This window comes from Asparagus officinalis, chromosome 8 (genome assembly GCF_001876935.1).
Source record: "Asparagus officinalis chromosome 8, Aspof.V1, whole genome shotgun sequence".
NCBI lineage: Eukaryota > Viridiplantae > Streptophyta > Magnoliopsida > Asparagales > Asparagaceae > Asparagus > Asparagus officinalis.
In genome coordinates this window covers 5,973,152-5,990,373 of record NC_033801.1, presented here as the reverse complement: position 1 = coordinate 5,990,373, position 17,222 = coordinate 5,973,152, and the positions used below count along the sequence as shown (strand labels likewise).

Genomic DNA, 17,222 nt, shown 5'->3' with positions numbered 1-17,222 from the left:
TACCTAATCGAGTCCCGGATCCGACTCCATCTGCAAATAAAAAAAAGTATAGAAAATATTAAAAACCCCCCCCAAAAATACCTATTTTATTTTTCTTTCTCAGATCCAGCGAGCTCCTCTTTCCTCTCCCCCTCTCCATTTCTCTCATTTTTGGGCCCTCGTCTTCAGATCTCGATTCAATTAGGGTTTCTTGTTGGATCTGATCTCGTAGTCGAAGGAATCTCGCGCGAAAGAGAGGAGAACAGCAGCAATGAATCCGTTCAGCTCGGGCACTCGCTTGAGGTAAGCCCTTGCCCTTCAAAGCTCTCGATCGGATCCGCTGATTTCATCGGATAGAAATTCTCCCGGCATAATTTTGTTGATTTCATCATTTGAATCGCCCTAGCTTGAAACCAAGAGGAAACTGAAACTGATTTCGTAGTAGTTCGATTGAATTATCACCATTTCTTCAGTAATGCTTCGATTGAATTGTCACCATTTCTTCAGAAAACTATGTAAGTTACGCACATGATGGAATCTTATTGGTATGAGTATGGAAAAATTGAAGTTTCTCCATTTGGATCAAGGGTATTAATTAATGTATGAAATGAGTCAGTTTGATTGACTACCGGTTCCTTAATCTTTTTAATCCCAAATTTAACAGCATCAAAATTTTCTACTTAAAACCATGTATTTTTCTCCTTCGTTAAGTCGTTATTAGTCAATGTTAATGGAAAAAACAACTTAAATCCTGGAGAAATTGTCAAAATTATTTGCAGTACCGCAACTAGAATACTATTTCATATTTTTTTCAATGTAGGATTAATAATAACTTTGCTAAGCTTGCTAACATGGTTAATTACTTTAATCTTCCTTCAAGGTTAAGCATATTTATCAATCTTGCTTGGTTCCCTTGTGAAAGATAGGCCTGCTAGCATTGAATTGGAAGACTCATTGTCATAGTACATAAGTAGACAACCAATACTTTACTCCAAATTCTACCATCAAAGTTTTGACCCAAAATATCTCACAATTTGTATGAGCAATAGCCACATACTCCTTCTTTTCACTAGACCTCTCTGCTATAGTATGTTTCTTGTGTTTCAAAGTAATCTAGTTGCCATTGACATATATTATCATATACAATAGCTACAACTTAACATCTATCCTTTTTGATCCAACATGGTATGCTTCAGAGTAGTCCTCTATCCCTTAACATATTGCAAAATCTTTAGGGTTGCCTTTTAGTGATGCTTTTTGGATTTCTCCACGAATTGACTAACCAACCCCACAACTAAGGATATGTCTAATCTAGTAATAGTCAGATAATAGCTTTCCAACTAGTCGCCTATATTGAAGCTTGTCCTCTATTGTTTACCATGAACATAAATCAGTATTCTGCTCTAAGATGTGTTACTAGGGTTTGTGCCAAGTATTGTGCTACCTGCAATAAATACATAGCTCGCTAACTCTAGGAGAGAACAATCTCTTTGTTGTTATGGACAACATATATCCAAGAACAAGAAGTAGCAATAATGTCTCATGTCCTCAATAACAACATGCTTTATGAGATAGTCTTTTGTTTCTTCAATTCCTATAGTGACACTACCTAGTAGTAAAATATCATCCCCATACACCGTAAGAATAATAATGCCAGAGGATCTGCTCTGAACAGACATAGAGTGGTATATATGAGGACATCTGATTCAAAAGTCAGTAATCATACGTTTAAAATTTTCAAACCAGCATGATGATGAAACCATTAACCACCTTTAACTTACATACTTGGAGTCTCTCCTTGAGCAAAAAACCCAGAGGTTGCTCCATGTGCACATCCTTAATAAGATCACAGTAGAGGCAGACATTCTTTACATCAAGTTGAAAGATCAAGCCATCATTATTCACAGCCATAAAAGACAAGGAGCATGGCTGCCTAACTGTGAATAATATTGACTATTAGAGTAGTTAGGAATTAGGATGTTAGAGAAGTTAGTCTTTTATGTCTCCAATGTGAGACTGAAACTAACTTCTCTAACATCCTAACTACTCTAATAGTCAATATTAGCCTGTATATCTGTATTAGCTAATCTGGACTGTATTGGCCAGCTTCCGGTGGATAGGACTGGCATGTTCAAATTTGATACAACATAGTTGATACTTGATACGTATCGGCATGGGATGATACTTCAAATTTGGTGGTGAAATTAATATTGTAGATATGTCAGACGAATTTCAAAAGACTCGAATATTGCTATTATCTATCATTAGGATCTGGCATCAATGTCGATTAATTTTATAGGCTAATAGCTGATTGAGCCATTCTACATTTGATTGCTGCGAAATAGCCCATGGCGATTATTTTTCTTCAACAGGCCACTTTATCTCCGAGAATCAGCAAGCCATATGAATTCTGTAATTGTATGTTACCCTCTTCCATATGATCAATTTTAAGTTTAATGACACAGGGATATGATTCGTGCTATACGTGCATGCAAAACTGCCGCAGAAGAACGTGCTGTTGTCAGAAAAGAGTGTGCAGCTATACGTGCTGCTGTCAGTGAAAATGATCAAGATTACAGGCATCGTAACCTGGCAAAACTCATGTTCATTCACATGCTTGGTTATCCTACTCATTTTGGTCAAATGGAATGTCTTAAGTTAATTGCTTCTGCTGGTTTTCCTGAGAAACGTATAGGATATCTTGGTCTTATGCTGCTTCTCGATGAAAGACAAGAAGTGCTTATGCTGGTTACAAATTCTTTGAAACAGTATCCTATGTTATTTTAATCTCTACGTTTATTTTCCTCTTACAATTTATGGTTCTATTAATGTATTTCTTGAATATGATCATACTCAATTTACAACCGTGTTTAATCATTTGTCCTAAATCCTTGACGCTTACCCAGAGATCTCAACCATTCCAACCAGTATATTGTTGGACTTGCTCTTTGTGCTCTAGGGAATATTTGCTCAGCAGAGATGGCACGGGATCTTGCTCCCGAAGTGGAAAGGCTATTGCTAAGTAGAGATCCAAACATTAAGAAAAAAGTAATTTCTTCCTCTTGTAAAAGTGCTTTTTTTAGGGAATGACTTCTTTGACTCATTATTTTGGCTGAAAAAGTAGCAAGCAATAGGTGTCCATGAAAAAGTTTAGTTTGGTTTTCCTTGCTGATATGTTTTTATGATATAGTGTCTTGTTTATTGCCTGTGCATAACAAATAACTGTGCTGCTCAGAGCTAGTTTCTTTAAAGGTGCTTAGCATTTATTGATGGATTCTATTTTAACTGCTACAAATAGAGGGAGCTGACAACCATCATTCAGATGATGTTTAGTTGTGTCAATAATATTGCCATTTTTGCTTGTAACTAGTAATACTGGGTGAAACATGATAGCTATAATTTTAAGAAAACCACCAGATATGCACCGATGATGGATTTAGATAAATATATTTCTGCAACTGCTATGCAATTTCTTTCTCATGGCATGCCAAGTGTGGGAAGAACGAATCTTATATTGCTTAGTGCGAGAAAGGTCATAATGATTGTGAATCATGTAGCATCCCAATAACTTATATTACGCAGTGATAACTATGACTATTATGCGATTGAAGGTTTATAAGATCATTTGTGTAGGTCAGGGTACTCTCGAGAACATTGTGACACTTTGAGTTACAATGCAAATTGACATAGAAATACAGAAACTCCTAAGATATAATGAATGCATCTTTTAACTTGTATGGAGATGACTATTATAGTATTGTGCCCTCATGTTTATGACCTAGTTGATTCTTATTGACTAGTGATGCTAATCCTGCAACCATGCTTTTGATGCATGACTGTGCCACCATGGCTCCCTGAACTCAGCTTCTTAATCAATTTCTTGGGTATTTTAAGCTAGTAAAGTTTATTAAGAGTAAAGAAATGAAAATTGTCCATCATAATGCAGTTGCTTTGATCTACGAGTTTCTGGTAAAATTTATTGGATATATGCTTTTATTGCAAGTGTTTATGATATTTTAAGTTTGTTAAAAGCAGAAAATGTATGTTTCTCTTAGTTTGCTGGATTTGTTTCCATTTTTGGCTTTAAATCTAATTTTTAATGTTTCTCAGGCTGCATTATGCTCTATAAGGATTATAAGAAAAGTTCCAGATTTGGCAGAAAACTTTATGAGTCCTGCTGGTGGTTTACTTAAGGAAAAACATCATGGAGTTCTTATATCAGGAGTTCAGCTCTGTACAGATTTGTGCAAAGTCAGCACAGAGGCTCTAGAATATTTAAGAAAGGTACTATTTTCATGTTAAACTTCTTGCTGCTCCTACTTTTGTTTCCTTTTTGCAGATTGATTGCCTTCAATTCAACACTTTGGTATTGCGATTGCTTAGAATCTCACTTTGAGTGTATTTAAGAGCATTTTTATTTTTTGGGAATTGTGAAGGATAGTCGTAAAGAACTCTGAATGTTTCTTTCCGAGCATGGTCAACTATCCTTTTTTTCTCTTTTATTTTGTGGGCTCTCATTGGAGGCTTTAGTATTTTCTGAAGATTAACTTTGGATACTGTTTTTGTTCCTGATGGGGATTAATCGTTTATTTTGGATAACTCTTAAATGTGTATCTTTATGTGCTCTTCATGTATTTTTTGTGAAGCCTTATTCCATTATTATTACGTCTACTTTTGTTGAATTTTGTGGCATGGGATAATTTTTCGCCATGACTTTAGAACTGCACAGAGGGTTTGGTGCGGATACTGAGGGATGTGTCAAATAGTCCATACGCACCTGAGTACGATATTTCCGGGATTACAGATCCTTTTCTACATATTCGAGTGCTTAAGCTCATGAGGATGTTGGGCCAAGGAGATGCAGATTCCAGTGAATATATGAATGATATTCTTGCCCAGGTTAGTTTATTTAGATGCTTGTGCTTTGTTATTTGGCATTGGTCGTGTTTTCTTCTATTATTTTAAAGTTACTTTGTAAATAAATATCGACTCTTGCATCTTTTATGCACAGTTCAGCAATTAACTAAATTCGTTTTTGTTCTTTACCATAAGGTTACTGATAGATCTTCTATAATCAACATCACTATAGAATGATGGAAGTTCATGTTATTTGCATTCTGTTCAAAGTCAATTGTTTGCTTTCTCTCCCTGAAAATGCTGAAAACCGAGATCTTCACATTGATGCATCTGCACACACTAAAATTAAGAAAATAATAAATATGTACGCATTAGAAGTTCACCACTTTCCACATGAACTTCTCCTTGCTTCAAATTCACCTTCCCAAGGTAGTGATACTGTGATAGTAACCATTGCAACTTTGGTTTAGTGATTGGTGGCCGAGCCTGCCTAATGTGAGCCCTTTGTCTCCGGAAAGGTTTGTTCTTTTCTTTGTTTTTCTTTTCTCTTTAAATTTGTTTCCTGCTTTGTTTTGAGAGCAAAGGATGGAATAAAGTGGTCCTTCAATTGTTTGTTTAATATTTTCGGAGTCTTCGATCTTGGGTCATAGCTTGTCACCTATTAGTAATATTCTTTAAAACTGTCAATTATTCTTTGAATATTTGTAATTTTTAAAGTGTATTTGTTTAAACATCTTTATAAAAAGTATATTAACATGAATTATGTCTGTTTAGTTTTTAAAATATCCATCCTGCTTTAGTGGCCGCTGACCACTTTATTGTTTAGATGCATCTTCCTGCTATGCTCTGCTAACTGATATTTGAAACACTAGACAGCTACCTGACATTATTTATTGACCAAAAGGGGCTAGGCCAGTATGTCAGTGTAGTAAGCATTCACAGCGATCCTTTTGGTTGATGTATAGGCTAGTATTCTTCTTAAAGGTAATCTTGATTACTTCAAGGTGCCGTCGCCAATATAGTTGATCTAACTGGTGCTCATGTTGATGCTGTTGCCACATAAACTCTTGGCAATAGTATTGTGTCATTCTCCATTCTATTTTTCCTGATATCTGCTCCTTAGCAATGGGATGAGGTTCACCTTCTAATTTATACCATATTACTAAAACTGATTTCCAAGGGGAATTACTTCTTCAGATGTAGATTTTAGGACAAATTTTTAAAAACACCCTTTTTTCAAATTTAAAAAGTAAAATCGACCTTTCAAAGATAAAAATAGCAAAAGCGACCTTTTGGTCGATTTTGCAGCGGGGTTCCAAAAGAAAATGGACGGGACTGCTAGTCCCGTCCATTTTATTGTAAACAAAACCATCTGCATCCAGGTTCTCCTTCACCTGCTTCGTCTCCACCTTCGCTGCCCCTCCCCTCCTCTCCCTCATCCGCGGCGAGGGCCCTAACAACTCGTCGGGCCTTCCTCGCTCCCTCTCTCATCCCTCCCCTCTCCGCGCAACGCCCTCAGCAGCCCAACATGCGGCCGCTTCACAAACCTCCTCCGCGGCCATCTGCCCTCCACTAATAACTATGTTCAAGCATCGCCGCGCCGCGTTTCCTCAGCCGCCGCTCGCGCTCTCCTCCACCAAACGCGCAAGACCTGACCCTCCACCTCGCTAAACCATCACTGCCTCGGCGAGCAACCCGCAGCTGCGTCACCGACCGTCGTCCGTCCTCACTGCCTCGGCCGGTCCGTCGCCTCGCGATTATGCGCGGAAATGAGCGCGGGGTGGCCGCCGGGCGAGATCAAAGGAGGGCGATTCTAAAGAGGGTAGAGGGCGGCATCGTAGAGGGCTTTGAGGGCGTCGCTTCAGGTTCGGCGCCGGGGGATTGGGGGACCTGAGGAGGGAGATCGTTGGGGGGAGGATTAGGGCTTGCTTGGGATCCAATGATGGGGCGTAGTGGCTCGACAGAGAGGAGGCTGAAGAGGGTGGCGCGGAGCGAGCTGTTGAGGCGGTCGGAGCGGAGGAGGGGAGGGGGGAGGTAGGGGCAGCTTGATGCTGATCGAGGAGGAGGAGGCGAAAGGATGGAGGATGGGGACGCCGGCGGGTGAGGCTGGGACGAGGCGGTGAGCGGGTAGATAGAGATGAGAATAGAAGATAGATATAAGTTTAAAATAAAAGAGGAGCGGGACTAGATAGAGAAGATTCTTTTGGCATCCCATTGCAAAATCGATCAAAAGGGTCGATTTTGCTATTTTTATTTTTAAGAGGTCGATTTTGCTTTTTAAATTTGAAAATTGGATGTTTTAAAAAATTTGTCCTAGATTTTATTATTTGGACATGTCTGAGAAGTGAGATCCCTGAGAAGTGAGATCCCCTAATTTGTTTACTTCTTCAGCTAAAAGCTTTCTTGTTTACCTAGAGGAATTTGGTAGTTTGCTTCATATTCGCATGTACTTAAATTGCCTTGCCTAACATGCTAGTTACTTAGATATTAATTTTCCTCCTTGGAGAGATTATCCAGTGGATCGGGCCCATTGTACACATGATGTTCTAAGGTGTAAGAATCCTTGAATACGTGGAAATATGGGGCGTGTTTGGGGATAAGTGTTTGATAAAAAAGTACTCTTTTTTCCCATCACATATGAAATGGACCCAGTCGATTGGAGAGTTGGCCTAAGGTCCGGGGGGTGGTTTCTTTTGTTTGTACTAATTATGTTTATGAGTTTGGGACCAACTGGTAGAGGGTTGCAGCTGTTTAATAGTGTATTGTAATTATTCACTTAGCACCATTGTGGAGCTTTTTTCAACCTTTGTCATGCTTCCTTTCCTACTACGTTTTGATAGGAAAAAACCTTGTCAGTGTTGACGAGTCATAAAGGTTGAGAAGGAAACTCAATCTATTTCAGTATAAAATATTTCTAATGTAAAGAGAACTTCATCTTCATCTATTGTTATTTGTTGAATGTTTTGCTTGTGGGTAAAATCGGTGAATAATATATTGTTATTCTTTTTCTTAAAAGGATATGCTTGAAAGGGCACCTATCATTTTTTTTTTGTCTTACTATGTTATTTGCTTCGTTACAATACTAATTAATTTTAACTTTTCCTTATATTTTCTCTCTATCTCTCACATATGTGATCTTTGCTCTATGTTATCCCTGTAATTTGGTGAAACACATTTCACTGCTCTTTAACTATTACTTCTCTTAGTTGTGGATCACTATTTGCCTTATGATGTTTCTTATGCTTAGTTATAAGAATTGTTGTAGGGTGTCTTTACAGCTTCTTTATTCCAACATACTAATTATTCTATGTAAACTCTATTATCAGGTAGCTACAAAGACGGAGTCAAACAAGATTGCTGGGAATGCGATTCTTTATGAATGTGTTGAAACAATAATGGGTATAGAAGCTACCAGTGGGCTGAGGGTTCTGGCAATCAACATACTGGGGAGATTTTTGTCAAATCGGGACAATAATATAAGGTTATTCTTTTATGCATTTTTTAATAATTCAACCTATTTATATAAGTATTCCCACCTCCCAGTGTATTGGAATCTGAACTTCACCCAGATTTCTTAGTGGCCATGTTTTTGGCTGCAATAGGTAGTCTGTTAGAATCATGCTGGATGCATCTTGAGCTGTTGAGATTATATCTGATTGTCTTACTCTTCTTAGACTTCCATGTCTCAGTATGATTGAAGTGGCGATTTACTTAAGTCAAATATTGATTAAAGGAGGAGACTGTAGAACACTTTAATCAAAGATTGTTTATTGCTTCAGATAGGTGGGCATTTGGTTGTGTTGTCCTGGGAGAGGGGGTTTTGTTTTATTCTTTTAGGTGTGGGGGGTTGGGGAAGAGCTTATTTGGCAGTTTTTCATATTGATGCAGTACAATATAATGAATTGATTTCTCTTTGGTTTGCCCTTTGACCTTTTGTCTTGACGTAGTTTGGTGGTTCTAGAGCATTAGAACTATATTTCTTTATTGTCTAGTAGTCTTTCTTGTTGTATTATTGGATACTCTGCTTGATACTTTAAAGGTATTACTCACTCTTGTTTGTACCGGTGCCTAGAATTTTTTCATCAATGTGAATCCTTTTTTCTTCTGAAATTGTAAATCTGCATTCTTCATTTCTCTTATATGTAGATTATATGAGAATGAGATTATATTCCCAAGAGGAGCTTCCCCATTCTGGAAGATGTGTAAACTTATTGTTTTGAATTTAAGATAGTCATTATCTATTGTTTCCAGATATGTTGCACTCAACATGCTAATGAAGGCTGTAGCGGTCGACTCTCAAGCAGTACAGCGGCATAGAGTGACCATTCTTGAATGTGTCAAGGTCTGTGCTCTCGACAATCGTTTTTATAGTGTTCTTTTGGCCTTGTTGCCGTTTTGCAAGAGAAAATACATTATGAGATTTATGTTGCTGTATAGGCTCGTCATATCAAAATCTCCACAAAGATTGGAGAATTATAATTAAGGGTTTTACCTTCATATTATCTATATCTAAAGGAGGCTTTGTTTTTCTTTCTTTTTAATGCAATGAAAGTTGGACTTGCAGCGAGACGAACAATTGCCATTTAGGGAACTTGCAGTTGCAAATTTCTGCATACAAACAACCCTAGTCATCGTTATTCACTCATTTGTATTAAATCGAGCTGATTGAACTAGGTGTTCTGGAGCTCTGTTACTGAAGTGTCCATAATTTTATTCCACGTTTTTCATATTATTAAGAAATCAATTTCTTCTTGTTAGGACAATACTCCTCAGGGTATGTTCTCAAGGGCCCATAGTTGTGTGCTTGTCAACCCAATTTACCTAACAGGTTTTATCACAACTTTCTGTAGTGGTCGCTATAACAATCATGTGCACTTTGTCTGTTGTTTGCCAAATGAGGGCTACGTGCAAAATGCTTGCAGCAGGATAGGATGACAAATCCGGAGCACAACTGATACATTTTTTGTCTTATTAATTATCATGTAATTAACAGTTTCAAACAATTTCATCATTGCATGTGTGATTTAGTTTTGTTTCACTTTTTTTAACGTTGCTGTATATATCCTAAATATTTTGAGATTCTTTCCTGGTTGTAGTTGCTTTTGTGCTCAATGCTCATCACTTGTCATCTTTAGCCTACAACTGCTCTTTTTTTTCTTTTTAACCTTTTACAATTTTCAGGACTCTGATGCATCAATACGGAAAAGAGCACTTGAACTAGTATTTCTTTTAGTTAATGATACCAATGTGAAGCAGTTGACAAAAGAACTTATCGACTATCTGGAAGTTAGTGATCAAGAGTTCAAACCGGAACTTAGTGCAAAAATCTGTTCAATTGTTGAAAAGTAAGTTAAAATTTGCTCCATGTTTCTTGTTGGATTTTTGCTTTCTAGAGAGGCAATCACTTGGACTTCTCTACTTATTTTAAAATTTTGAGACATGAGTGAATCAGAAGATGCCTTTATTTATTGCAATTATTAATATTTGACAGGTCCAATTTACTTGTTCACGGTGTAGTACCCTTGGCAATTGATTCATAATTAATTTCGACTCTTCATTAGAAATTTACATAGCAGTTGAAAAAGGGCAGGAAAGGAGGACTGGTACACAGGAAAGAAATATGATGAGAAATTAATATTTTTTGAGTACATGCTCTGGGAAATTTTATCTAAGCCTTTTGCCGGGATGTTCTGTTCTTGTGAAATGGTGGAAGAGATTCTGAGTACGATGAGAGAATGAAGATAGAATGAACAAGAACTACTTTCATTTTATCTTGGACGATACTCATGTGAATGTGTATTTATTTTGTACATGAGGGAGCATGAAGTGATTTGCATATACCAGTTTTTGCTAAAGGAAGATATGGACCAAATAGGTGTTAATTGTGTTTAATGGGTTGGGAGGGGGAGGGGGGATCGTTGTTGTGCCTGGTAGTGAATTTGGGGTTTTAATCAGAAGCGCCAAATATAAATGCTCGAATTCACTATTGTTGTCTTCAGAATTTGATTGCAGCCTTTTTAGATAGGAGCCATCTACTTTGGTTTTAACCTGCAATGACATTATTGTCAATGTAGAGTTCGGTTGCTCATTGATTTTAGCCATAGACTTCTCATAAAATTGAGTCATTTCTTTCCATTTGATAAATTGAGCTGTTATCTCCATTTGAATTGGAATCATGGCTAGGATATTTTATGGAATTTAGCTTATCTTCATTTGAGTTGGCATTCCGATGGGTGTTGTGTTTTATCTTGTTGTTTCCTATGAGTAAGGAAGGTCACAAGATTTTTCAAGACTGAGATTCGGTATTGGTCAGTACCTTAATTCTTCAGTCTCTCTGGTTCTCTTAAATCTTCATTGTTGATTGTCACATTACCCGGGTACTACTATCTTGAAGCCGTACTTGTACTTGACATGTTCCCATACCGGAACTTCATACACTCCTTGGATATATGCATACATTTATTCAGACGTGTACTCAATTATATGATATATGTTTTAATATAAAACACGTGTCATACACTTCTTGGATGTATATCCTATATTTACTATCTATTTCTTGAAACTCATTAGTCATGAGTCGGGTTTGTCTTAGCTGGTACCCAAGTCCGAATCTATGATTTAAGAGGGTCATTTGAGTGTCTGGTTCAAAAACGGGCCATTTCCAATTCATAATAATCAAAATAATAAAAGATACTTAAAAATGTGCCAGGAATTTTATTTCTAATAACACATGAATTGAAAATTTTTAATGATCTCACGTTAATCAATATATATATAGTCGTGTCCCTATACCCTACATTTAACAAATTTTCGACGTACAGTACTCGAACCCGTGCGGTATCCGTACATGTTTCCATGCAACTTAGGTTAATATGCTTCATTCTCTCTGGTTTTTCTCTAATCTTCATTATTGATTGTCATGTTACCCAGGTACTTTATTTGAAGCCAAACCCGTACTTAACACATACCTATACCGAAACTTCATAAACACTCCTTTGATATACGCATACATTTATTCAGACATGTACTCAGTTATATGATATATGTTTTAATATAAAACACGTGTCATACACTTCTTACCTATTCATATCTTGAAACTCATTAGTCATGAGTTGGGTTTGTCTCAGCGGTGTCCAAGTCCAAAACTATTGAGTTAAGAGGGTCACCTGAGTGTCTAGTTCAAAAATGAGAGCCATTTTCAATTTATAATAATCAAAATAATAAACGAAACTTAAAAATGTGGTAGGAATTTTAATTCTAATAACACATGAATTGAAATTTTTTAATGATCTCATGTTAATTATTAATTTCAATATATATTTAGTCGTGTCCCCGTACCGTACTCTTTACAAATTTTCCGTGTACCGTACCCGCATCCCGTACCGGTACCCGTACATGTTTCCATGCAACTTAGGTTGATACTCTTCGTATCTGATCTGTGTACTTGTCCATGCAACTTAGGTTGAAAATTTTCCTATCTGTCTAATCTTCGTGTACTTGTCATTACTTTTCCTGTATTTCTGCTTTTAGCCCTGGGTTTCTCTTTTATTTCTTCTTACCTCCCCAGAGCATTCCTTATGCAAATGCTCTTTAATATTTCTCACGGGTTTAACAACCTAAACTATGTGAGAAAGCATTAGAGTGGTAAAATAGGTTGAGCCATCTTTCGATATATGCTAAACATGCTATGAGTTCCTACTTTTGCACACTTCTTTCCAAATTGACTTTTTGCAGCTGCTATGGCTTGGGTTAGCGATAATGGGCGGGGATGACTTGTGGGAAGTCCCAGATTCATTTCATTTCAACTATCTACTTGCATTTAGTTTCTATTAATTTTACTACCTCATATGTTTGAAAGCTCTCTACATACAATCCAGGAGTTGTGGAGTAAAAAATTGCATGCGCATGATGCTCATGTGGCTTCTCTAGTGCAAGACCATTATCAATAATCTTGTTGTTTTGCCAATGTTAGATTTCCTTTGATATTCACATCTTACTGACTTATGATGTTTTGTGCTAATATTTTTCTTCCACTATTATGAAGATCATTTTAACCTAATTTGTTCTGTTGCTTCACATTGAGTAGGTTCTCTCCTGAGAAGCTATGGTATATTGACCAAATGCTAAAGGTTCTATGTGAGGTAGGGATAAGGAACCTTATTATGAAGTAATTACGCGTGTTTCAAATATCATGAGGCTTGTTTCCTTTCTTTCTATTTTCTTTATGGTTTGCATAACAATCGAAGTTTCTTTTCCCCCTCATATCTATTATATGATTAAAGAACACTTAATTTTTTTGTGGTTCTTAGTAATACTTATTCTGAAATATCTTTTTTTTTTCTTTTTCTTTTTTGGGGTCAGTCACTTCTTCCTATATATTAATTCTTGTTTATTTCACCTACTTCGATTATGGATCTATTTTTTGGTGTATATGTCTAACTCCCTACAGTACTTAAGAATATACTGGACTTTCAGAATGATACTAGATTGTCCAACTTAGGATGTTATACTGGACATTCAGTTGTAGAATATCTAATGCAAGCTTATTAGTGTATATGTCTATTTGTCTACAAAAACATAAGAATATACGTTACTATATTTCATGTTTATGATGATGTATTTTTATTCAATTTTCCCAGTTAAATTGAGGTTTTCGTGATATTGGTGGATTTTCAGCTCTTTCTAATTGCTACTTAGGCCCCGTTTGGCCAAGGTTTATGTGAGGGGGTAAGGAGAGTCAACCCCTCAACCTGCCAAACACAAAAAATTTACACAGGTGTAAACTAAGTTGAGCCCTCCTAATTTGCCAAACACCAAAGATAGAGGAAGGGCTTACAAATCCCTCCAAAGGTGTTATTGAGTTAACCCCTCAAAACAAGGGGTTTACAAATCCACTTATTTAGACGGTTTAAGAGGTAACCCCTCGTATAAATAAAGTGGTCATAAACATTTTTATTCCAAATGCAAATAAATAAATAAAATTCATAAGGATTAAAATAATTTACCTAACAGATTAACAAATTAAATCCTTCAGGTTAACAAATGCGCTAACTATGTAATCCTTCTCCTTAATCTCTCCTCATACCATTGCCAAACAGAACCTTCATGTTGCTAGTAGAGCTTACCTTTTATTCTTCTTCCATGTGCAATTAACTCGTTCAGCTGCCATAATATTTATAATGTATGATATTCACAGGCTGGAAATTATGTTAAAGATGATGTGTGGCATGCACTTATAGTTGTGATAAGCAATGCGCCTGATCTCCAAGGATACACCGTCAGATCACTTTATAGGGCATTCCAAGCATCATCTGAACAGGTAGCTTTTTCCCTGGTAACCAGGTGAAGTTAGCGGTGCCTATCACTTTGCATTCTCTTATTTATTATCTTGCTAAATTTTGCAGGAAAGCTTAGTCCGAGTAGCCGTGTGGTGTATTGGTGAATATGGGGAGATGCTGGTTAATAGTTCTGGAATGCTGGAAGGCGAGGAACCAATGACAGTGAGTGCATTCTTATCCATTACAAATTCAAAGATTTTTCCATATTTGGGTAATGTGAATTACGTTGCAGTAACTATCGTTTATCAATAATATAGGAGCATGCTTTTGACATAAGCTATGGTTTTTCATTTTTTTCCTAGTGATTGTATGCTCCTGGACGAAGCTGAAATTTGTTTCTTGACAATATTTCTTCTCTCTTCTTGTCTTTTACACAATTATTATTTCTGTTAAAAATATTTTATCTTATAGAAAACCTTAATGGCTTCTAGTTTTCCATGAATTGCTGACTTCTTCAACCTAGAGATTCCTTTCATGTCCGTGGGTTTCAAAAGTCAAAATGGTATAGAAACTGTTATGCTTGAAGTACCTCACATGGGAAGAAGTGGTGCATCCTTTACATGTAAAACTAGCTTCTTGTCTTACCTGTTGCTGCCTGGAACACTTTATTGTAATGTTTATTGGCATATGTGTTGCCAAATTTGTTTGCGAAGAAGGCATAGTTAATTCACGACTAATTCATTTTTTATAGTTATTATGTGTGAATTATTGGAACATATTGCTGAGTTAATTATATTAATTCAGTTGTGTAGATTTAAATTTGCATTATACGTTCTTGCTTCAGGTGACAGAGTCAGATGCTGTAGATTTGTTAGAGGTTGCCCTGAAGCGTCATTCTTCAGATATTACGACTCAAGCAATGTGTCTGATTGCACTTTTGAAGCTTTCATCTCGTTTTCCCCTTGTCTCAGAGTAAGTGTTTTCTTTTCTTCGTTTTGATTTTCTTATTGTCACTTCTCTTCCTGTGTTCTCTTCTGCATTGGCACTTTTGGGTTTCATTTTCATTGTTTTGCTCAAGTTGTCCAGATTTCTTTGTTCAACTAGCTCTTCCATCTGAATCTTATGTTATTCATAATTTTGTCTATTATCGCCTTTTTGTTTCCAGGTAAATGTTATTGGTGATGTATCGAACATTTCTTGTACACATGAATATTTGAGTCTGTATTCTTTCTGAAGATTTCAAGGGCATCATTAGTTTTTATCATTTTTTTATTAAAGTATAGTAATAGACTCTTATTAATAAGGCCATTAATGCATGTCTGTAAGTACCACGTTTCAAAAGTGTTTATATGCCAAGAATAACATTTTCTGTAATATATGATTTTCTATATATTTCAAATTTCTTGTATTATATGGTTATCATTTAATGAGGAAAAAAAGACAGCTATACAGTATTATATAAATAGGATACTTACTGATTGTTAGGGATTTATATTGGAAACTAATAGAATAGCTTAGTAGATGTTAGTTATTTGTTTTTTCACTTACAGATGCATGCCAAGAAATTATTAAAAAGGAGAGGAGCTTTATTTGGGAATTAAGATTTTTTTTTCTGGGTAAATGCAAAAGTGAATTATTGGAGACCTAAGTTTTATCTTAATATGTGAAGTGCGGACTTATCATCATGCATGTATTATCTATGAAATTTGTCATGCATGTATTATCTATGAAATTTGTCATTCTTTTGACTATGTGCATTCCTGAAGGTTTTCCGGTTTCAGTCCCTGAACTCACTTTTAAAGGTTTTCTTGTTATATAGTTGAAGATATCTATTGTAACCTGCTTGGTTTATGTTGAGATTTTTAATGGAGATTAGATGTTATTTTGTGTAAATGTATTGTTTTTTCGTCTGTTCTTGTGTCTTACACTCGATAATTTCTTGATGATTGGATAAACGTTAGGCAATAACTTCTCCTGCGAGTTGCATGTAGATATACATACTCACATACATAAATTGCTTGTGTGTGTCTGTTTGTTCTGTCTTGTTTTTATTCTGCATTTCTTCTAGAAGATTGAGAATTTTTCCTTCTGCTTTATACATATAGATTAATAGACATACATATAAACATACTCATACATACACATCAACATACATATACATATACATATACATAAATACAGATGTGTGTGTGCTATCTTGCTTTTACATTTCTTCCCGAAGATTGAGAGTTTTCCCTTCTGCTTTATACAGGAGAATCAGGGAGCTAATTGTGCAGCAAAAAGGAAGCCTTCTGCTAGAACTACAGCAAAGATCAATTGAGTTCAACTCAATTATACAGAAACATCAGGGCATAAAGTGGGTTACATATCAACCATCATCTATTAGTTTCTTTATTCGATGGTCTTCTCTAAGATCTAAGGGATATGTATTTGATGCACAGATCTTCTTTGGTAGAACGCATGCCAGTTCTCGATGAGGCAGCTTATATCGCAAAGAGAGCTGGCTCGTCTCAGGAGGCCCTTTCTGCCAATAAAACGACCAAATCAGCCTCATCTGGAACACCACTTAATGTTCCAAATGGTGTGGTGAAGCCACCGGCTGCTCCTTTGGTGGATTTGCTCGATTTGAGTTCTGATGATGCTCCAGTTTCTAGTTCGTCCACTACTGATTTTCTACATGATCTCTTGGGTGTTGATTTGACAAGTACTTCATCAGGTTTTTCTTCTGAACTTGCTTATTTTCTCCTCTAGTAGATTTCATATCTCTTGAGTCTTGATGATATAAGTGACATGTTGAGCATGTGTGTGTCACAGTGGGAATGTGGATTAAAACTAAAGGATTTTATCATGTTCCTGTGATTTTCAGTGAAGCACAATTATTTATGACTTTTATATCTTATATAAGTTATAATTAAAGGCAATGTGAATGATACATCTCTAAACATCAAATTGTAGTTGCATATTTCCAAATTTAGGATCTAACAACATTAAACATTTACTCCAATAGTGTCCTTTGAACTTTGGATGTTTAATGATATAATTTGAGCATAGAAATTGATTTTAAACTTTTTTTCATGTGAGAAATAATTTTTAATATGCATGCACACT

At 36.2% G+C, this 17,222-nt stretch overlaps 1 protein-coding gene across 1 annotated transcript in view; it reads left to right on the top strand.

Moving 5' to 3' along the window:
* The window catches only part of LOC109822792 (AP-1 complex subunit gamma-2-like), a 21,632-nt gene continuing 4,500 nt past the window's right edge, over positions 91-17,222 (top strand). Inside the window, exons 1-14 of the mRNA XM_020389037.1 lie at positions 91-282; positions 2,445-2,747; positions 2,886-3,027; positions 4,090-4,263; positions 4,699-4,878; positions 8,163-8,317; positions 9,088-9,178; positions 10,018-10,181; positions 12,923-12,977; positions 14,033-14,155; positions 14,241-14,336; positions 14,959-15,086; positions 16,366-16,470; positions 16,556-16,830. Of these exons, the coding sequence (XP_020244626.1) occupies positions 251-282; positions 2,445-2,747; positions 2,886-3,027; positions 4,090-4,263; positions 4,699-4,878; positions 8,163-8,317; positions 9,088-9,178; positions 10,018-10,181; positions 12,923-12,977; positions 14,033-14,155; positions 14,241-14,336; positions 14,959-15,086; positions 16,366-16,470; positions 16,556-16,830 (2,023 nt within the window). The 5' untranslated portion in view covers positions 91-250. The remainder of the gene's footprint in view (positions 283-2,444; positions 2,748-2,885; positions 3,028-4,089; positions 4,264-4,698; positions 4,879-8,162; positions 8,318-9,087; positions 9,179-10,017; positions 10,182-12,922; positions 12,978-14,032; positions 14,156-14,240; positions 14,337-14,958; positions 15,087-16,365; positions 16,471-16,555; positions 16,831-17,222) is intronic.